This window comes from Stegostoma tigrinum, chromosome 30 (assembly GCF_030684315.1).
Source record: "Stegostoma tigrinum isolate sSteTig4 chromosome 30, sSteTig4.hap1, whole genome shotgun sequence".
Taxonomy (NCBI): Eukaryota; Metazoa; Chordata; class Chondrichthyes; order Orectolobiformes; family Stegostomatidae; genus Stegostoma; species Stegostoma tigrinum.
Window position 1 is genome coordinate 43807549 of NC_081383.1, and position 23223 is coordinate 43830771.

General features: G+C 48.4%; 1 protein-coding gene and 1 pseudogene across 2 annotated transcripts in view; one reads left to right on the plus strand and one right to left on the minus strand.

Annotated features, from left to right (window-relative positions):
• Positions 1–4911: 4911 nt before the first annotated feature.
• smim7 (small integral membrane protein 7) overlaps positions 4912–23223 on the minus strand; it is a 67343-nt gene continuing 49031 nt past the window's right edge. For both annotated transcript variants that reach the window (XM_048559626.2, XM_048559625.2), the window contains 4 exons: positions 23168–23209; positions 16749–16801; positions 11796–11886; positions 4912–9119 (listed from right to left, as the gene is read on the minus strand). In XM_048559626.2, coding sequence (XP_048415583.1) covers positions 9104–9119; positions 11796–11886; positions 16749–16801; positions 23168–23199 — 192 coding nt within the window. In that variant the 5' untranslated portion in view covers positions 23200–23209 and the 3' untranslated portion in view covers positions 4912–9103. The remainder of the gene's footprint in view (positions 9120–11795; positions 11887–16748; positions 16802–23167; positions 23210–23223) is intronic.
• On the plus strand, positions 19372–22711 carry LOC132206097 (basic proline-rich protein-like; annotated as a pseudogene).

Below are 23223 nucleotides of genomic sequence, written 5' to 3' on the forward strand. Positions count from 1 at the left end.
AGGGCTCTCATCTTGTTTAGCAGCCACCTGTGTGGCACCTTGTCAAAAGCCTTCAGGAAATTCAAATAGATCACATCCACGAGCTCCCCTTTGTTTAATGTGCTCATTACCTCCTCAAAGAATTCTGACAGATTCGTCAGGCATGACTTCCCCTTCATGAAACTGTACTGACTCAACCCTATTTTACCTTGCATTTCCAAATACTCCCATCTCATCCTTAATAATGGGCACTAAAATCTTACCAATGACCGAGGTCATCGGCCTATAATTTTCTTTATTCTGCCTCCTTCTCTTCCTAAAAAGGAATGTGACATTAGTCATTTTTTCAATCCTCTGGGGCGTTCCCTGACTCCAGTGATTCCTGAAGGATCACAATCAATGCCTTCACAATCTCCTCAGCTAACGCCTGCGGAATTCTGGGGCTTGGTTCATTCGATCCGGGTGATTTATCCATCTTCAGATCTTTCAACTTCCCCAGCACCTTCTTCTTAGTGATAGTCATTACAATCACTTCTGTCCGTTGACTCTCTTGAAGTTCTGGTATGCCATTGATATTTTCCACTGTGAACCTTTTATTTTCAGGAGCAGAGAAGACTCAGGAGAGACATAGCAGGGAAACAAATGACAGGACCGATAAAAGTTTGCATTTGAAACTTTGCCTATTTCAGATCTTTGGAAGAAACTTATATCGGAAGTCTTTTTCTTATTGGAGAGAAGTGTGGAGTAGAGACAATTATTTATAAAAATTTCAAAAAATGTCACAGAGGGTTGTTGCATGATGTCCTAAATTGTAAGAGAAACACGACTTTCATCTTGACCTCAATAATATCAAAGACTGCACTGGTTAGTATTTAAGTAGTCACCAATGTCTTCTTTACTATTATAAATCATTGTCATTTCAAGGGCTAAAAACAAAGGTTAGCATCTTATCACATCCCTCAAACTTCTCTAACTGCTTCATGGAGAGTGAATTATTTAATTTTGAATCTTATATAAGTAACTGCCATATAAAAAAGGGTCATACATCTTAATACAGGAGCCCAGTGTTTATATTTTTCTATTTCTTTGGCAATGAGCAACACCTATTCTCTCATCACTGCAACAGTACTCCACTGGGACTTGTTTCAGAACAAGGCATATTAGCTCACCCCACGACTCTCTCCCCCTTGGGCATCTGATCAATTGACTCAAATTCCCTGCTGACATGGACAAACATGTGCCAACTTATCCCACTGTATGGCACGATTAATTGAAATACCAATACAATTTGTTACTTCAAGGAACAGTTTATTGATTGTTGGATTATTAGCTTTTTTAAAAAAATGGACATTTCCTTGTTCATCTTGAGCAATCGATGCAGAAGTTCTAAAGTTACTGTAAAATTAGCCATATCTAATTAAGATACCTAGACAATAAGTTACATTTTGGGTTTGGTGCTAAATTCTCTAAATATGCAGAGATCACAAAGTTGTCAAGAGGATGTAAGCTATTTAAATTCTGTTGTAGATTATTTAAGTGGGCAATGTCTTGGCAAATGAAGTATAACATGGGAAAATGTGACATGTTCACTTTGCTAGGAAGATTTGAAAAGCAGTATGTTATTTAAATAGGATGAGACTGCAGAATTTTATGGTACAGAGAGATCTGGGTGTCCTAGTACAGGAATCATAAAAAGTCAGTTTGCAGGTACAACAACTGATTGAGACAAGAAGTTAAACTTTTTTTGCCAGTGGAATAGAGTACAAAGGTATGAAAGTGTTGTTACAGCTGCACAAGATCTTAGTGAGATTGCAATCTAGCACATATCTAATACAGTTTTGGACTCCTGGCTTAAGAAAGGATATAATTCCATTAGAAATGGCAAACATAAAGTTTACTCAACCAATTCCAGGGACAGAGAAATTAGCACGAGGCAAGGTTAGACCGGTTTGGCCTATACTCCTTAGTTTTCGAAGAATGAAGTGATGTTATTGAAACATAAAAGATCTTGACGAGATTTGACAAGGTGGATGTCAAGAGGCCAGTGGGGTGGTTAGCTGAAACTAAGAAGCAGAGTCTGCCATTTAAGACTGAGATGAGGAAGAATGTTTATCTCTCAAGGGATTATTACTCTGTAGAATTCTCTTCCCCAGAAAGCAAAGAAAGTTGGATCCATGAGTATATTTCAGGCTGAGTCAGATAGATTTTTGTCAGATTAGAGAGTCAAAAGGTTACGAGGACATACAGAAGAGCTTTGAAATCATAATTAAATCAGCCATGACCTTGGTAAATGGCAGAACAGACTTGAAGAGCTGAATAACCGTTGTCTTGCTCCTAACCCTTGTGAAGAACTGCATTCATTACAGAAAATATAAATAGTAGATAGTGAGGACTGCAGATGCTGGACATCAGAGTTGATAAAATGTGGAGTTGGGAAGCGCAGCAGGTCAGAAAATGTCCAAGGAACAGGAAAGTTGATGTTTCCAGTCAGGACTCTTGATTAGGACTAGGGAGGGCAAGGAGAGGGCAGAAATATATAGTGGTGGGGGTGGGGCTGAGGGAAGGTAGGTGGGATGGTGATAGGTGGATCCAGGTAGGCATTTGTAGAGATTTGTTGATGGGAATTGTGGGGTGGATAGGTGAGGAGGATGGACAGGTTGTGTAAGGTCAAGGAGGTGGGGATGAGAGGGAGGGTTGGACATGGGATGAGGCCAGGGATGGGGAGTTTTTGAAGCCGATAAATTTTACGTTGAGGCCATTGGGCTGTAAACTCCTGAGGTAGAATATAAAACTTGTTCCTCCAGTTTACATGTGGCCTCTTTGTCACAGCCCCAGGATGGACTTGTCACCAATGAAGTGGGAGGGTGAGTTAAAATGGCTGGCAACCAGAAGGTGATGCTGATTGGAGCGTACAGAGTGCAAATGCTCTGCGAACTGGTCACCAAGTCACCGCTTGGTCATGGTGGAGACCACATCAGGAGCAACAGATGCAATAGACCAGGTTAGAAGATGTACAGGTGAACCCTGTTGGGTTTGGAATGATTGTTTGGGGCCTTGGATGGAGGTGAGAGGGGAAGTGTAGGGGAAGGTGTAGCACTTCCTGTGGTTGCAGGGAAAGGTGTGGGTGTGGTGGGGTTGGTGGGGAGTGTGCAACAGAGTGAATGGTCCCTGTGGAAAGCAGATAGGGGTGCTTTGGTAGTAGGTTCTGATTGTAGATGGTCAAAATGGCAGAGGATGATGCATTGTGTTTGGAGATTGGTGGGGTGATATGTGAGGACAGGGGAACTCATCCTTATTGTTGTGGGGAGGGTGTTTGAGGGCTAAACTGCAGATAATTCTGGAGATGTGGTTGAGGGTATTATGAATTATGGGAGAGGAAGAAACGGTCCTTGAATTAGGAGGATATGTGATGGAATATTTCATCTTGGGAGTAGATGCACAGGTGCAGAGGAATGGGAGCATGGGATTGCATTTTTGCAACAGGGTGGGCGAGGTGTCATCAGGTAGCTATGGGAGTCAGTGGGTTTGAAATGGATGTCGGTGCTCAGTCAGTTGCCAGAGGTGGAGAGATACAGGAGGGGGAGGGAGGTGTCGGAGATGGTCCAGGTGAATTTGAGGTCAGGGTGAAAAGTGTTGGTGAAGTGGATGAACTGCTCAAGCTCCTCGTGGGAGCACGAGGTAGCATTGATAGTCATCCATGTAGTGGAGGAAGAGGTGAGGGATGGTGCCAATGTGTAATGCAGAAGAAGGACTGTTCCACATATCCTACAAAGAGGCAGGCATAGCTGCCTGCAATAGCCATTGCTTTAGTTTGTAGGAAGTGGGAGGAATTAAAGGAAAAGTTGAGGGTGAGGGCATGTTCTGCCAAGTGGATGAGAGTGATAGTGGGGGAATGGGGAACTGGTTGGACCGACAGGAAAGGGAGAAATGGAGGGCTTTCAAGCCCTCCTCACAGGTGTAGAGACTGAATGTTCATGGTGAAGATGACATGTTAGGAGCCGAGGAACTGAAAGTCTTGGAGAAGGTGGAGGACAGGAGGATGTGGGTAGTGTCCCAAATACAGGTGGGGAGTACCTGGATTGGACCAGGGAGAGGGGGAGAATGGGGTGTGTGTGTGTAAAAATGAGTCGAGGTGGGCAGAGATGTGTTCACTGGGCAGAAGCAGGCAAAGACAATGGGTTGACTGGGGCAGACCGGTTTGTGGGTTTTGGGTAGGAGATGGAAATGGGTGGTGTAGGTTTGGCGAACTATTAGGTTGGAGGCTGTGATCTGGGAGATGATGGTTTGGAGATCAGGAGTGGAGTCATGATCAAACAGACGGTAGGAGGTGGTGTCTGACAGTTGGTATCTGGAATCAACAATGTAGAGATCTGTATGCCATCCTTCGACGGCGCCTCCCTGATCAGCGGGTTTAATGGTAAGGGTGGAGTTGGAGCGGAGGGCTATGCGTTCTGCTGGCAAGGAGTAGGTGAGAAGGGTGGAGAGATTCAGGCGGTCAATGTCACAATGGCAGTTGGAGATGAGGAGGTTGAAAGAGGGTAGGAGGCAGTGGGGTGGTGTCCAGGAGTCTGCATAGTATGTTTTGTATTCCCATTTGAAGTAACAGGCGCAGAGGTGCAGACAGTGGGGAAAAAAAAGTTCCACATCTAGACATATGCAAAATTCGTTGACGTGTGGGTGTGTGGGGACCGAGTCCTCCACAAAGGACTGTCCATTTATCTTCAGCAAGGGGGAGGTCTGGAGCAATGGTGAATACCCAGCAGGGCTTGGGGCCGGAGCTTAGTGTAAAACTGGAGCGAGGACTGGGTATGTGTATGGGAATGGTCATGTGATGGAAGCAGAAGTGGTGATGTGGTCGGTGAATCAACAGAAGTCATAAATTTCGTCATTCAGTATTGAAATTTAAACATTGCACGCTGGGAACACCATCAATTTCATGAGATTAAGAAATAAGTCCCATCATTGGTAGATTTTATTTCAGCTTTTTGTTATTAGGATTGAACCACAATCTACATAACCACAGTGGATCATCCCAACAAGGCACCAAGTGCTCCAAGTACATAATTTTAAAAGTCTTTATTGACTTTAAATGTTAAAAAGTTAGCCATGTTGTCAAAAATGCAAGACACCAGTAGCAACCAAAATGATTGAATTGCAGCACACTAAATCTCACCACATTTCAGATCTCAACATTTCTGGTTAGCGCATAGTTACTAAAATCTTCAATAACTCTCCTGTACTTCAGAGAAAAATAATTGGCCTAGGATCACAAGCAAAGCTGAAAATCCAATGAATTGCTACATGTTTTGTAGTTTGTGAATTAAAAACTATCACGTAGCTAAGTTGAGATATTTATAAAGGAAATGGACAGATTTTGAATTTATTTAACTTGTTGTTCTGGGCAGGGATAAGAGGAAAGCAATGCTCACAAACTCTGCATGAGTGCTAAATTTTAGGAACAAGTGGACTGAATGGCTCCTGTTCATTAACATGTTGATTTTCTAATCCCTTGTGGCACTAAGTTTGATAGTGCATTGCACCTTTAGGGCTGCATGCCTAAAAAGCACATTGTCAGTACTAAGTGTTTTGAAATTGTGTTGAGGCACCTCAGAGTGAAACATGGCTAAGAATGTAATACGGTGTAAGTTTGCTTTTATTGCTATTACAGTAATTTTCAAGTCAATGTTTCCTAAATTTTATTTTGCAAACTTTATGAATAAAATATATTTTTGCAAAGTACAGTAAAAGAATGGTGAAGGAGGAGATAATGCAGAGAGTCTTTTTATAAATTGGATGTGTATGAAGAACACTGAGTCACCATGTTTGCACTGCTGCCTCACAGCTCTAGGGACCCGGGTTTGATTCCAGCTTTGGGTGACTGTCTGTGTGGTATTTGCATATTCTCCCTGTGTCTGTGTGGGTTTCCTCCAGGTGCTCCGGTTTCTTCCCACAGTCCAAAGATATGCAGGCTACGTCGACTGACCACAGTAAATTGTCCCTAGTGTCGAAGGTTGTGTAAATTAGGTAATAGGTCTGGGTGGGATGCTTCTCCGAGGGATGGTGCGGACTTGTTGGGCCAAATGGCCTGTTTCCACACTGTAGGTATTCTATGATCTATGAACCTCAAATCACTGTCACTCACCAACTAGTAAATGTAATACAACTTAATCTTTGGAGCTTACACTAAATGATCACAAACTGAGTACCAAGCAAACATGAATCAGCAGTGAACTTTCACAATCCTTAGAAATAGATGAAAAGAAAACTATTTTGCTACACAAATATTAAGAATATGGTAAGTGAATTAATGTTACTATTTAAAATACAGTTGTAGGATTAAGCACTTCTAGTTATCACACTGTAGATCAACAAACAACCAAGACTGAGAAAATTCACTTTACATTGGGATCTTTGCAGCTATAGAAAATTTGAAGCCAGATTTACTTTTAATAAATCCTGTTGGGCCTAAACAGATAGCATTATTATGCTTTCCTGAACATCAGATTACATTGCTAGCTCACCAGAAAGACACTGGGAAGTTGTGTGGTAAACAAGCTTGTCTACATTTCAGGAAATTTTAACTTCCACTTCAGCATTACCTCCCAATTATCCAAAGATTTGGTCAAACTAGTAAATACACTTTGCGGGCCCAATACTTGGATATTTGACAATGGTGCCTTCCAGTAGCTGTTAGGCTTAACTGGTTGCAATTATTGCTAAACTGATTGGAATAGAAAGATGAGGGACTCCATGTGGAGCCAAGGGATTTAAGAAAAATATCAAAGGAGAAACATTTGAGTATTGCAGTGTAATAATTTTAAACCATTGAAATAAGAAACAATGGTGATGCTGCTATGATGTATTGAGAGTTCAGGCTATAAACATGGTCTGAATAGTTAAGCTGCATTCAATGCACAAGCTAATGTATTTCAAATACCCTGTTTTATTCCCCTTCTTAGTCCATTGAAATGTGATGATCTACATGGTCAAGTACTTGAAATGGAAGCAGGTCACAAATACTTTAAATATAAATAAGCAATAAAGTGTTCACTGCATCCATTCAGATACAGTACACAAATATGGTTAAAAAATACATTTCACTCTCAGAATCCAGTTTTGCTGCATTTAGTTTTTGTGATCACATACCAGATACGATGACTTTGGTACACCGTAATGGTATCTACACATGGTGTATCAGATATACAAATGCTCTATATGACCAAATCTCCAATCTCATTCTTAGATTTAAAATATCTGCAGGCAAATAGATAACAGAGTTATACATAGTGAAAGTTCATTTCAATAGCTTTCTGAGAATTCAAGGGATTTGAAATCAATTGACAGGTTTTCATTTTACAGAATGTGCTCACTGTAAAAGTTTACAGCTTTGAGTTTAGTTTCATTTTAATGGTGCAAATGGTAACGTTTATGGAGATTGGTGCAAACATCAGTGGCAAAGCAGGATTTGTAAGCATGTAGCTTGCTACACCAACGCCAATTTATAGCATTTCACTTTATTCATGTTATGACATGAGGGCAGAGTAACAATTCTTCTGCTAAAGTCAAAATGTGTTCTCTCACTTCATCTGTTGGAGGCTATTTCTGTAATTGATTTTTCCATTCACCTAACAGAGCACGGTATATCCAATATGTCATCTTCAGATGCTACAGGTCCCCACTGTCCTGTTGATAAGAGGAGTGTTACTCCTTTTAGTTTTCAAGCATTAAGTGGATGTAGATTATTGCTTTGAGAATGATCAATGTATAAATTATGGATAGAATTTCTAACACATGCTTGCAGCACAGATCAATGGTCAACCAAAGGATTTGGTTACATTTTGAAAGCATTCCATTTTTAATGCAATCAAAAAGCACTCATCCTGAAAACAGTGGCATAAGATGCTGGGTCAGTGTGGCTAGATTTAAGTATTGAGGCACAGGCCATGAATATTATCACTACCATCACTGATTTATTGTAGGGAACAGCACGTGATTAACTCTTCTTGGTGACAAACTACAGCTCATTAAAGTGTTCATTTCACGGACTTGGTGCTGGTTAAATGATGGTTAAAAATCTGCATGCAAAGAACACAAATATGACAACAAGTTTAAATCTGTAAGGAGAATTAGGATACTACTGCACCTCAGCTACTAACTCACTCAGACAAAGGAAAGTCAAACAATTATTTTACGTACGTGCAAGTAGATTAATGGCTAGAGACATAACATCAGGATAAATGTGAATAAATTTCTACTGGAAAATTCCAAAAGAATTTTTTGTGGTGCAGTTTCAAAAATCACTTTTAGTGTGTTTACTCTCCAATTGCACACATCCCATTGTTATCTGGGAGGAAAATACAGCTAAAATTCATGTTAAAAATATCACTGAAAGAGGGTGCACTATGAGAGAGCTACAGATTGGGAGGGACTTCAACACAAATAAAACCTCAACATCTCTGATATCCACAAGACACTATGTGTTAATTAGCTCTTATTTCTGAGCCAGTCAGGACCAGTGTGACCAAAGCAGCACATTGCTTTTCAAACTTGCAGATTGCGTACTGTACAGTTCGTGTCTGATTGCAAAGGGTGTACTTACAGTTTGAACTATCATTCGTACGAAAGCAAGTATTCTTTTCTAAATACCAATGCAATTGTCCATTTGAAAATTACTTTCCAAAAGCAAAATTAACTTGCCAAGATAGCAACAACCTGTTTACATACACAACATAACTTAAATATTCATGAAGTATTTGCTTCTGGCAGAATTCCGCAGCATGCCTGACTTTCTCGATCTGGATTAGTATTTAACTGGGATACATTCAATAGAACTATGTAGATAAATATCAACAACCAAGTCTTCCCATTGTGCAGTGTGAAAGTGTGTGGAAAATTTTCTAACCACGATTTATCAAAGGAGGTGAAAATTTTGGGATGGCTACCCAGATAGCTGCTGTTACAGAACACAGACTTTTGAATAGGTACAATTTCAAACCTGGAAATACACGCTTGACCCTCTAGACTGAACAAATGTAAAAATTATAGAGGAAAGGTAAAGAGCCTGCTACAAATTCAAATCCGGGGACTGTCCTGAATTGCATCACTTTCGCTGCATTGGTAAGCTTCAAGATCCAAATAATCTGGAAACCAACAAATGAAAAAAAATCAGCCATATGTTTTGACAAAATTGACTTTTAACACAATGACTTTATAAGAATGATCTTAGATAACTCAAGATGTTCCAGCAAACATGATTTAATGCATCTTCAAGGGCAAAGCATTTCAAAACATCAGGGTGTTTCAAAGCACCTCACAGCATAGATAGCTTTACAGGTTGTAGGTCTGATTTGGTCCCAGGTGTTCATTACACTCCACTTTCCTAGAATCTCTTCACAGTTCATTTGACCCCTGACTGAGCTCTGGTATTAGACAAGTCTTTCTGGAAGAGTTGCCTGCATTGGAGCAGCTAGGCTCTATTCTACGACTTATGGTTGTTAGGATTGGAGGCTGAACACATGCGGTGTCAAGGCACCAAACACAGGCTGAAAGGTTAACTGGGCCACAGCAACAACAACTCACATTTATATAGTGTCTTTAATAAAGCAACTGAGGAACTGCATAGGCAAATTATAAAGAGAATTTGACACCAGGAAACAGAAGGGAGTATTAGGGCAGATAACAAAGCTTGGTCAAAGAGGGAGCTTTAAAAAGGGTTTAAATGGAGGAAAGAGGCACTATCACCATGCTAAATGGGACAGACTTCAAACAGATCTAGCAGCTCAAACCCAGGAATCCATGAGCACTGTGGGCCATTAGCAGCAGTAAGGGTGAATTAAACAACAATTTACAAGCCTTGTATATCCTCCACTCTACCATTATCAAACTGGCAGCTCAACCCTGGTTCAATTAAGAGTCCAGGAAGGAATGCCAGGTGTAGCACCAAGCATACCTAAAGAAAAGGCATCAACCAGGTGAAGCAACAACACAGGGCTACCTGCATGCCAAGCAGAGAAAAAAAGCCTTCAACAGTTAAGAACACATGACCCCAATCAATGGAAAGATCCAAGATCTGAAGTTTTGCCATATCTAGTTGTGAGGAGTAGTGAACAATTAAAGAACTCAGTGGAGAAGGAGGCTCCATAGACATGCCCATCTTCTCACCAGTCAAAATTCATGACCCAAATAACTTCAAATGCTTCATCACTGATCTTCCTTCTGCCAAAAGGTCAGAACGGGGGATGTTCACTGATGATTGCACAATGTTCAGTACCATTTGAGACAACTTAACTGCCAATGCATTGTGTCCATTTGCAGCAAGATCTGGAGAACATCCAGGTTTGGACTGATACGTGGCAAGTAACATTACATCACGTAAGTGCCGGGCAATGACCATCTCCAACAAGAGAGGCGCTAATCAGCACCCCTTGACATTCAATGGAATCACCATCACCTAATCCCTAACTAACAACATGCTGGGGGTTATCAGTGACGAGAAACTCAACTAGAATAGCCATAAAATACTGTGCCTACAACAGCAGTCAGAGGTTAGCAATATGTCATCTCCTGTCTTCCCAAAGACTCTCCACCATGCACAAATGACCAGTCAGGAGTGGGATGGAATGCTCCCCACTTGCCTGGACAGGTGTAGCTCCAACAACACTCAAGAAGCTCAACAGCATCCAGGACAAAGCAGCCCATTTGACTTACACACTAGCCACCATCTTCAAATGTTCACTCACTCCATCACCAACACACCGTGGGTGCAGTGTGCTACAAGGTGCATTGCAGCATCTCACCAAGACCCTCTTGACAACAACTTCTAAACTCACAACAGCTACCATCTAGAAGGACCAGGGCAGCAGACACATGGCAACACCACTACTTGCAGGTTCCTCTCCAAGGCACTTACCATCCTGCTCCTTCAGTTTCACTGGATCAAAATCCTGGGACTCCCTCCCCAAAACAGAACACTCCGACCTCACCACTAAAGACATTTTTCCATCCCCAAACTTGTCTGCCTTCCGGAGAGACCACTCTCTCTATGACTCCCTTGTCCGCTCCACACTCCCCTCCAACCCCACCACACCCAGCACTTTCCCCTGCAACCGCAGGGAGTGCTACACTTGCTCCCACACCTCCTCCCTCACCCCCATCCCAGGACCCAAGATGACTTTCCACATCAAGCAGATGTTCACCTGCATATCTGCCAATGTGGTATACTGCATCTTCTGTTACCGCTGCAGCTTCCTCTACATTGGGGAAACCAAGCGGAGGCTTGGGGCCTGCTTTGCAGAACACCTACACTCGGTTCGTAATAAACAACTGCACCTCCCAGTCTCGAACCATTTTAACTCCCCTCCCATTCCCCAGACGACATGTCCATCCTGGGGTTCCTGCAGTGCCACAACGATGCCACCCGTTGGTTGCAGGAACAGTAACTCATATTCCGCTTGGGAACCCTGCAGCCCAATGGTATCAATGTGGATTTCACAAGCTTCAAAATCTCCCTTCCCTCCAGTGCATCCTAAAACCAGCCCAGCTCGTCCCCGCTCCCCTAACCTGTTCTTCCTCTTACCTGTCCCCTCCTCCCACCTCAAGCCACACCCCAATTTCCTACCTACTAACCTCATCCCACCCCCTTGACCTGTCCATCCTCCCCGGACTGACCTATCCCCTCCCTACCTCTCCACCTATCTTCTCCTCTATCCATCTTCGGTCCACCTCCCCTTCTCTCCTTATTTATTTAGTCATTCTTAAATTGTCTTTTGTTTAAAAAAAAAACTTCCAATGAGGAAAATGGCAGTCTCTGCACTTACACAATCATACAGAACATCATGAAGATATTCCACAAGGCAATGAAGATCCGAAAGTAGCGCAGACTCAGCAAAAAATCTTTGATGTTATCACCTGAGAAAGAAGCAAAAATCCTGCGTTTAGATAGTGCCTTTAATGGTCTCAGTACATTCTATATACGTCAACGAGTACAAGCCCAAACTGCTCACCTCTCCGCATAAGTCGGTCCATCCATTAGTCAGGATCAGACTAATGAACTTTCTCTAAAAGATTGCCTCAAATGTCAGAATATCTTTCTTGAGGTAAGGGGATTAAACTGTTCACAATATTCCAGCAGTGGTTTGACTAATACTGTCCATAGTTTGAGAAAAATTCCCGTATTTTTCACTCCATTTGCTTTGAAATAGGGTTAACATTCCACTTGCCTTCCCCATTACCTAAACTTGTATGGTGGCTTTTTGTGATTCCTAGACGAGGAATCCCAAATATTCTTTTTTAATTTATTTGTGGGATGTAAGCGTTGTTGGCTGGCTAGAATTTATTGCTGGTCACTAATCACCCTCGAGTAGGTGGTGGTGAGCTGCAGTTCACATATTGTATTTAAGTCAGGACGGTGAAAGGCTCAGAGGGGAACTTGCTGGTGGTGGTGTTCCTGGGTATCTGCTGCCCTTGTCCTTCTAAATGGAAGTGATTGTAGATTTGGAAGGTGCCATCTGAGGATCTCCGGTAAATTTTTGCAGTGCATCTTGTAGCTAGTAAGAGCAGCATGTACTGAGTGCCAGTGATGGAGAAAATGGATGTTTGTGGATGTGGTGCCACATCCCTCTCTGCTGTAGCTTTTTGCAGTCTCCCTTCGTTTACACAGGTCCACTATTTTTCCTGTCAAAGTACACAACCTCATGTTGAATATTATATTTTATCTGCCAAGTTTCTTCCTACCTATTTATACATTTCTAACTCTTTCATCCTCACTTGCCTTCTCACCTAGGCTATTGCACATTCACTTTCCCCATCTAAGTTGCAAATAATTGTGGCCCCAGCACTGATCCCTGTGGTGCTCCATGAGTTACAGATTATCATCCTTTATCCAAATGCAACCCTCTATCCGAACTCTGTCTTCTATGACTGATCCAATCCTCTATCTGTGCTAATATACTACCCTAACATCATAAACTCTTCTCTAATTAAGTGGTCTGATGTTGGTAACTTCTCAGGTAGCTTCTGAAAATTCAAATACTGTACATTATATCTACTTTTTCCCCTTTATCTATCCTGCATGATAAAGAATTCTAGTAAGCTCAAAGAATTCTAGTGACTTTGTCAGGCATGATTTCCACTTCACCAAGCTATGTTGACTCTGCTGGATCATACTGTATGTTTCTAAACGCTCCACTATTACATCCTTTATAATGCACTTGAATATATTCCCACCAACAGATGTTAAGCTAACTGGTCTAGAGTTACCTCTATTTAAAAAGAAACAGGACAAAAAAGATGTTTCATTGGCCATTTTTCAATCCTATGGGAATGTGAGGACTCCTGGGAGGTTACTACCATTACATTCACTATCGCTGTAGTTACTTCCTTTCATATCCTAGGACACAACCAACCAGGCGCAGGAGACCTACTGGTCATTAGTTTCCCTCTGATACTTTCCTCAACATAATAGCAGTATAATTATATATTATTGTAATTATTGTTTTTATTACCTCTTCTCTTGTCCTTTGAATGTTTGTAATTTTGAAATGATATTAGCATTTTCTACGTAATTGGAACAGAGGCATTAAATAAAATCCCATCTGCTGCCTCAGGTGGACACAAAGCATTCCCCAGCATTTTCTAAGAGGCAGGGTATTTGGTCCAGTGTTCTGGCCCATTACTTATTTCAGAAACAATACAACCAAAGCAGATTCATGTACATCACGTTTCTTTTTATGGAGTCTCTCTGAGCACAGATTTGGTTGTTTTGTTTCCCATATCACAATGGTCCAATGAACACAATTCAAAAAGCTACTTATTTGGGTGTCAAGACCTTTCGGATTATGTTAAGGTCAAGAAAAGTGCTATTCTAACACAAGACTTTTTAAGTGCAAAATGGTCAGGAGGTTTTCATCTCATAATGATCGCAGCAGTGCGTACCTGTCATTAGTGCTTTCACGTTAGTCAGAAACTATTGGGTTGCCTTCCTAATCAAGGGCGTTAAACATGTATTTTAAGATTTGCATCACTTTAGAAGTTCCACTTCATTATAGGGATGAAGATTGGCAACAAGTTACTGGGGTGGGCATCTGGACCCACCCTGGTGGGGTTAGAAGATAGCCAGGATCAAAAGGTCGAATCTGCCACATCTGCGCTATCTCTTCCAAACAGTATCCACCAGGGAAATTCTGGAAGCATTCTCAGGTAATTAGAACTATAAAGTGAACTAGAACAAGAAAGAAAAACTTCCCTAATCAGTTAATGTGTGGGAAAGGAAAAGTGTGTGTGGTCAAGACTATATATGAACATTAAAAAAAAACTGTGAAGAGGAAGAATCCAAAGTGATAAATAAACAAACGTTTCTAATACATAAAGAGGTGGTGAGCCACTGAGGGAAGCACAGAAAGGTGACTGGCAGGATTTTGAGGCAACACATTAAAAATAGACTGATTTAGTCAACAAGCACCACAGATAGCGAAGTGCAAAACACTCCCTCAATAAAACATAAGAACACAAGAGCTGTATTTAATTCCACTAAGACAAGTCCACCAGGGAGTTAACCATTGCCAGGTAAATTATCCCCTTCCCCATCCTACTCAATGAACATGCAAGACAGCAGCAGCTGGAACGCAGACTCTCCAGCAAGTCCCAGGTGCTGGAGAAGAAAAGAAGCAGAGAGAAAGAAGGACTCAGAGATTCACAGAAATATTACATCATAAAGAAGGATATGTGGATGGTTGTTCGACAGTAAATTTTAAATGTAATGGTGAAAAAAGCAGAACAAAACAGGAATATCAAATTCAGATAAATTGAAGAAATCAGAAAAATATAAAAGTGACTTTTTTTTAAAAAAACAATCAGAGAGAGTTTGGAGCAAAATGCACCTTAATTAACTACATAAGCCACAAAGATCTGATCTCTTGGGACCGTGTTTCATCCTGAACTAGACAGCATGCTTCTTCTTCAATGAGTAATTTCAGACATGCATGTGATTAAATGTCACCTGTTTGTGAGGAACAGGTGAGTGACATTTGCCCTGAGGATCACTTGGGGTTTCTCCTGTCTCATATCTACCTCTGGTGTAAGCAAATTGACTAGGTACTGACTGGGATACAATTCACAGCCATAAATGCCAACATCATAAAACCAGGAACACTGCAAACTGGGATCTTTACATCAGGTAAACCCTTCAAAATACTCACATAGCAAAACTGCAGTTTTTTTCAAAAATGGCGAGCACACAGAATTAAAAAGTATTCACCCAGACTTTCTGCCTCTCAACTTACCTTCTTTCTTCAGTTATGCTTTTGTCGATTTTTAATTAGACAATGCAACCCCAGAAACTTGGGTCAACTACATCTTCTGAAGTCTGCTTTTAACAACTCAGTGGACATAAAATCCTGGACAAAGCCACTGGAATTTCTGAATTTTTGCAAAACCACACACAAGGTGCAGATGAGCAAGGGCTTCTGAAACATGGTCAGAGAATGCCCCCCAGTGGCTAGGCATTGGAATGTGCACCACTTTGCATGCAACATTACCTATTTGATTATCACACAGGCATTTCAAATCTCTTCATTCTCATTGGAGAATCTCATATCCAAGTATTTATCATTCTTGCTATGGAATAGTTTCTGTCAGAGCTGTGAACCTTCAAACTCTGAGTTTCCCTTTTCTCAAATGGCCCACCAATTTTACACTCAGATCCTGTGCTGTGAACTTGTGTTTACCCAACCAGATTTCCGCTCCACAAATGTACAAAATACTGTATCTGATACTGCTAAAAGTCAAAAGAAACAACACACTCAACAGCTGATACCGAAACGAAACAATGTTGGGCAGTCACAAGTCAAACCTGAATGAAAGCAATTCTCAAAACTTGTGTATCCACTAATCAGCAATATGGATACAAATGGCATGTGTGGGATAAGTGAATTCAGGAGGGGGCAGAGAGATGGACTGAGTGCAGCAAGGGGAAACATGATAGCCAGTGAGATAACCCATACCTCAATGACAGAGGCGAGAGTTACAGATTTAAATTCCTGTATGGGATTTGGGTATTACTGAACTGCCCATCTCCAACTGTCCTTGCACTGAATGGCTTCCTTGGGCATTTCAGAGGGCAGTTAACAGTTGACCACATTGCTGTGATTCCAAACTGGGTTAAGTTGGCAAATTTCCTTCCCTTAAAGGACGTAGTTTTGTGACAATCAATGATAGTTTTCATGGTAACTGTTACAGAGAAGAGCTTTATAATTCCATATTTTATCAACTGAATATAAATTTCACCAGCTGTCACGGGGTGGGCCTTGGAACCTAATCCCCAACATGCTGCCCCCCTCAATAACTAGTACTGTGACATTACCGTGGCTGTGGTTGCCATGGTGTAATGGCGAGTGCACTGGTTTCTGAGCCCTATGACTCGAGTTCAAGTCTAGGTGGAGCCTTCTTTATAGGGGTGGCACGGTGGCTCAGTGGTTAGCACTGCTGCCTCACAGCGCCAGGGACCCAGGTTCGATTCCAGCCTCAGGCGACTGTCTGTGTGGTGGCTGCACATTCTCCCTGTGTCTGCGGGGGTTTCCTCCCACAGTCCAAAGATGTGCAGGCTAGGTGGACTGGCCATGCTAAATTGCCTGTAGTGTTCAGGGAGGTATAGGTTAGGTGGGTTATGGGGGGGGCGGTGGGATGCTCTGAGGTTTGGTGTAGACTTGTTGGGCTGAAAGGCTGAAAGGGATTCGATGATTACTGTTGGGTCAGAATTAAATACATATTTTTACCCGCTGTTGTTTCACGTCCATCATCTCCAAAACCCTGCAGCTCTCTTCTCTTTCTGGAATGCAAATTTTTTTTAAAAAGTTATTCAATGTGCAATTAAGTGAGATAAAAAATAACCAAAGCTACCTTAAAGAGAGCTTTAATATCTTCAAAGAGTATACAGGTATGAAGGAGACACTGGACACATTGCACTGCATCAGACACAAGCACAAAGGCATTAAGTAAATGGTGGGGCTGATGGCTTCCTTTGTTCAAGAGAATCCAGAGCACATCTTGCGACATAGATGCCAATGTGTGGGGAGTAGCAGTGCTTTACAAAGGCATTATTTTATAAGAAGGTGTGACAAACACAAAACATTAAAACAGTAAGTCTACAGCCATACCAGCTTATAGCATGAAGATCATCTTGATAATCACAGAGAACATAGAAACAATTTGAAGATACATAGATTACAAGGAAAATCTGCCCATCTCCAACTTCTATCCTTCCCTCTATCTCCTTCTCTATGTTACTCTCCATTTATTATCTCTGTCCCACCGACAACCTCTATCCCCTCACGTCAATTTGCTCTCTTCCATCCATACAGAGGTGGTCCATCTTCCACTGGTGTTCGATAGAGAAAAACCTAAAGTGCTTTCTTAAGAGACTCTTACAGCAGACAAACTGCATAAATCTATAGTTGCATGTACCTTCTGTAGTGTGGACTAGGTGGGAAAAATATTTTGCCATAATATTTTACCCTGAATTTGACACATATCTTATTACTATAATCAGAGTACAGGTACAGATGACATATAGAATACGATCAGAGCATGGCCCTCAAAACAGATGGCAAATATAAGCAGAGTACTTGTGATTCTTCTGTGGCAATGCACATGACGGACTGAAACTCACAGGTTTCGCCAGTTAAAGTTGGGGCCACTTAAAACATGGCCTGTTTCACTCTTGCTCAAGTATTCCATGAGGATACAGTCAAAATAGCATCTCCACCAACAGACTGCCTGGAAATCTTGCTCAGCATCAAGATTATTCGTTATTCTTCATTTTTGTTTTAAACTGGTGACTGAACCCAAGGAACTTCACCAGAGGCAACATTATCAAGACAACAAGACATGGGGTCAGATGAGATCGCAGGACAGGTGACCCATTGATGAGCTGAAGAGATGAGCTTTGAGCAGTGTTTTAAGATTATAAGAAATACAAGTAAGCCATTCGACACTCAACCCTGTCCTACCATTCAACAGGATCGAGACTGATCTAATTGTGGCTACAACTCCACTTTCCTGGCCAAACCCCACACCATACACAACATCCGAACCTCATTTTGAACCCGACAAAAAATAAAAGAGGTGCAGTAGTTTCAACAGATAATTCCAGAGCTTACACACCAGGCAGCTGGAACAAGGGCACCGGTTTTGGAGCATGAGAAACGGGGCCTGAAGAAAAGGCCAGAACTTGCGAAACACACAAACTGGACAGCGTTGGAGAACATTAGAACATCGACCAGCACAGGCCTACAACCCTGTGACATCTGGACCTTTCCAGTATCTGCCTCCCAATCCGCTGCCCCACTTCTCTGCAACTATCAGGGGGTCTGTAAAAAAACCCCAACAAAGTGACTGCTCCTTTCTTGTTCTGGACCTCAATCCAAACTGACTCTGTAGACATATCATTCTCGAGCTGCCTTTTAGTAGCTGCTATACTCGCCCTGACTAGCTATGCCACTCCCCGCCTCTTTTACCACCTTCCCTATTTCTTTTAAAGCATCTAAATCCCAGAATTTCCAACAACCATTCCTGTCCCTGAGTTACCCAAGTTTCTGTAATGGCCACATCGTAGTTCCAAGTTTGGTTAAACTGTCCCCTGTAGCTCAAGCAAACCTCCCTTCCAGGATATTTGTGGCCTTCCAGTTCAGGTGCAACCCGTCCTTACTGTACAGGTCCCACCTTCCCCAGAATGTGCTCCTATTATCCACATAACGAAAGCCCTCCCTCCTACACCAGCCTGTAGCCTACCCTGTTTGTCATGGACTTCAGCTTCCAACCTAACTCGCAGTACTTGTTTATCACATTCTCAGTCTTTTTTCTACCTATGTCATTGGTACCCGATGTGTACCATGACTGCTGGTTGCTCACCCTCCCCCTTAAGGATCTTGAAGACATGATCCGAGACGTCACAGACTCTGCCACCAGAGATTAGATACCAAGCTTTCATCTTGCTCGTGTCCACAGAACAGCCTGTCTGTGCCTTCTTACTATTGAATCCCCAACGACAATTGGTCTCCTATTCTTCACCCTTCCCTTCTGTGCCACAGAGCCAGGCGCAGTGCCAGAGACCTTTCTGCTATGGCCTTCCCCTGGTAGTCTCCCCCGACTCAACACCCCACCCCCCCGCCCCACCCCCCCCCCGCCCCACCCCCACACCCACCCGCCCGCACCCCCCCGCACACCCCCCGCCCCCCACCCCCACCCCGCACACCACCCGCCCCACCCCACCCCCCCCCCCCCCGCCCCCCCCACCCCCACACCCCCGCCCCCCCCCACCCCCACACCCCACCCCCCCGCCCCCCCCACCCCCACCCCCCGCCCCCCCCACCCCCCCGCGCCCCCCCCCACACCCCACCACCCCCCCACCCCCACACCCCCCCACCCCCCCTCCCACCCCCCCCACCCCCCACCCCCCCCCCACTCCCACCCCCCCCACCCCCCCTCCCACCCCCCCCACCCCCCCCCCCCACCCCCACACCCCACCCCCCCGCCCCCCCCACCCCCACACCCCACCCCCCCGCCCCCACCCCACCACCCCCACCCCCACACCCCCCCCCACCCCCTCCACCCCCCCACCCCCCCCCCCACTCCCACCCCCCCCACCCCCCACCCCCCCCCACTCCCACCCCCCCCACCCCCCCCCCACACCCCACCCACCCCCCCCACCCCCCCACCCCCCCCTCCCACACACCCCACCACCCCACCACCCCCCCACCCCCCCCACCCCCCCACCCCCCCCCACCCCCCCCACCCCCCCACACCCCCCCACCCCCCTCCCACCCCCCCACCCCCCCCCCACCCCCACCCCCCCCCCACACCCACCACCCCACCCCCCTCCCACCCCCCACACCCCCTCCCACCCCCCCCCACCCCCCCCGCCCCCCCCCCCACCCCCACCCCCCACTCCCCCGCCCCCCCCACCCCCCCCGCAGCCCCCCCCACACCCCACCCCCCCCACCCCCCTCCCACCCCCCCACCCCCCCCCCCCCACCCCCCCACCCCCCCCCACCCCCACGCGCCCCCCCCCACACCCCACCACCCCCCCCCTCCCACGCCCCCCCACCCCCCCCACTCCCACTCCCACCCCCCCCTCCCACCCCACCCCCCCCTCCCACCCCCCCCCCACCCCCCCCACCCCCCCCACTCCCACCCCCACCCCCCCTCCCAACCCCCCCCTCCCACGCCCCCCCCACCCCACCCCTCCCACCCCCCCCCACCCCCCCCACTCCCACCCCACCCCCCCTCCCACCCCCCCCTCCCACGCCCCCCCCACCCCCCCCTCCCACCCCCCCCCACCCCCCACCCCCCACTCCCACCCACCCCCACTCCCACCCCCCACCCCCCCCCACTCCCACCCCCACCCCCCACCCCCCCCACTCCCACCCCCAACCCCCACTCCCACCCCCCACCCCCCCCCACTCCCACCCCCACCCCCACCCCCCCCACTCCCACCCCACCCCCCCCCCACTCCCACCCCCCCCCCACCCCCCCACCCACCCCCCCCACCCCCACCCCCCCACCCACCCCCACCCCCCCCCACCCCCCCCCCACCCCCACCCCCCCCCACCCCCCCCACCCACCCCCCCCCACCCCCAACACCCCCCCACCCCCCCACACCCCACCCCCCCCCACACCCACCCACCCCCCACCACACCCACCCACACCCCCCACACACCCCCCCCCCACACCCACCACCCCCCCACACCACCCACCCCCCCACACCCACCCACCCACCACCCCCCCACACCCACCACCCCCCACACCCACCCCCCCCACACCCACCCACCCACACCACCCCCCCCCACACCCACCACCCCCCCACCACACCCCCACCCCCCCCCACCACCCACCCCCCCCACACCCACCCCACCCACCCACACCCACCACCCCCCCCCCACCACACCCACCACCCCCCCACACCCACCACCCCCCCCACCCACCCACCACCCCCCCCACACCCACCCACCCACCACACCCACCCCCCCCACCACCCACCACACCCATCCCCCCCACCCACCCACCACCCCCCCCCCACACCCACCCACCACACCCACCCCCCCCCCACACCCACCCACCACACCCACCCCCCCCACCCCCCCACCCACCCACCACACCCATCCCCCCCCCACCCACCCACCACCCCCCCCCACACCCACCCACCACACCCACCCCCCCCACACCCACCCACCCACCACCCCCCCACACCCACCCCCCCACACACCACCCCCCCACACCCACCCACCCACACCCACCCCCCCCCACACCCACCCACCCACCACCCCCCCACACCCACCCCCCCACACCCATCCCACCCACCACCCCCCACACCCACCCACCCACCACCCCCCCCACACCCATCCGACCCACCACCCCCCCCACACCCACCCACCACCCCCCCCACACCCACCCACCACCACCCCCCCCACACCCACCCACCCACCACCCCCCCCACACCCACCACCCCCCCTCCCCACACCCACCCACCCACCACCACCCCCACACCCACCACCCCCCCTCCCCACACCCACCCCCCTACACCCACCCACCCACCCACACCCACCACCCCCCCCACACCCACCACACCCCCCCACCCCCCCCACCCACCCACCACCCCCCCCCACACCCACCCACCCCCCCACACCCACCCACCCACCACACCCACCCCCCCCACACCCACCCACCCCCCCACACCCACCCACCCCCCCACACCCACCCACCCCACACCCACCCACCCCCCACACCCACCACCCCCCCCACCCACCCACCACGCCCCCCCACACCCACCCACCCACCACACCCACCCCCCCCCACCCCACCCACCCCACCCCCCCCCACCCACCACCCACCCACCCACCCCACCACCCCCCACACCCCACCCCCCCACACCCACCCCCCACCACCCCCCCCCCACCACCCCCACCCCCCCCACACCCACCCACCACCCACCACCCACCCCCCCCCCACCCACCACCCCCCCCACACCCACCACCCCCCCCCACACCCACCCCCCCACCACCCCCCCACACCCACCCCACACCCACCCACCCACACCCACCCCCCCACACCCACCCCCCCACCACCCCCACCCCCCCACCACCCCACCCCCCCCAACCCCCCCCACACCCACCACACCCACCCCACACCCACCACCCCCCCACACCCACCCACCACCCCCCACACCCACCACCCCCCCACACCCACCCACCCCCCCCCCACCCCCCCCCCCACCCCCACCCCCCCCCACCCCCCCAACCCCTCCCACCCCCCCCCCAACCCCTCCCACCCCCCCCCCCCACACCCCCCTACCCTCCCTCCCACCCCCCCCCACCCCCCCCCTACCCTCCAACCCCCCCCCACCCTCCCACCCCCCCCCCACCCCCACCCCCCCCCCCACCCCCCCCTACCCCTCCCACCCCCCCCCCCACCCCCACCCCCCCCCCCCACCCCCCCCTACCCTCCCACCCCCCCCCCCACCCCCCACCCCCCCCCCCCACCCCCCCCCTACCCTCCCACCCCCCCCCCACACCCACCCCCCCCCCACCCCCCCCTACCCTCCCACCCCCCCCCCACACCCACCCCCCCCCCCACCCCCCCCTACCCTCCACCCCCCCCCCACACCAACCCCCCCCCACCCCCCCCTACCCTCCCACCCCCCCCCCCACACCCACCCCCCCCCCACCCCCCCCCTACCCTCCCACCCCCCCCCACACCCACCCCCCCCCCCACCCCCCCCCTACCCTCCCACCCCCCCCCACACCACCCCCCCCCACACCCACCACCCCCCCCCACCCACCACGCCCCCCACCACCCCCCCACACCCACCCACCACCCCCCCCACACCCACCCACCCACCACCCTCACACCCACCCCCCCCACACCCACCCACCCACCAACCCCGCCCCCCCCCCCCACCCACCCACCACCCCACCACCCATTTAAAATGTGTTGCTGCACACAGACAATTTGTCTGCCTTTAGGTGGGAGAATTCTGGGCTAATGACTAGCTCATCATACTGTGCCATGAATGCTCCTTGTGCCCATAATGTCACCACATTTACTCTCACTGCACAGAAGACCTCCAAGCTCATCTCTAAACATGACACCTATGTATTTTGCAGCCTGGTTCCACCTCCAGACAGATTTGCATACTCACAGTTTGAAGTTCAGCACAGCTCCTGCATTCATCAACAAGGTGCTGCAAAAGATTAA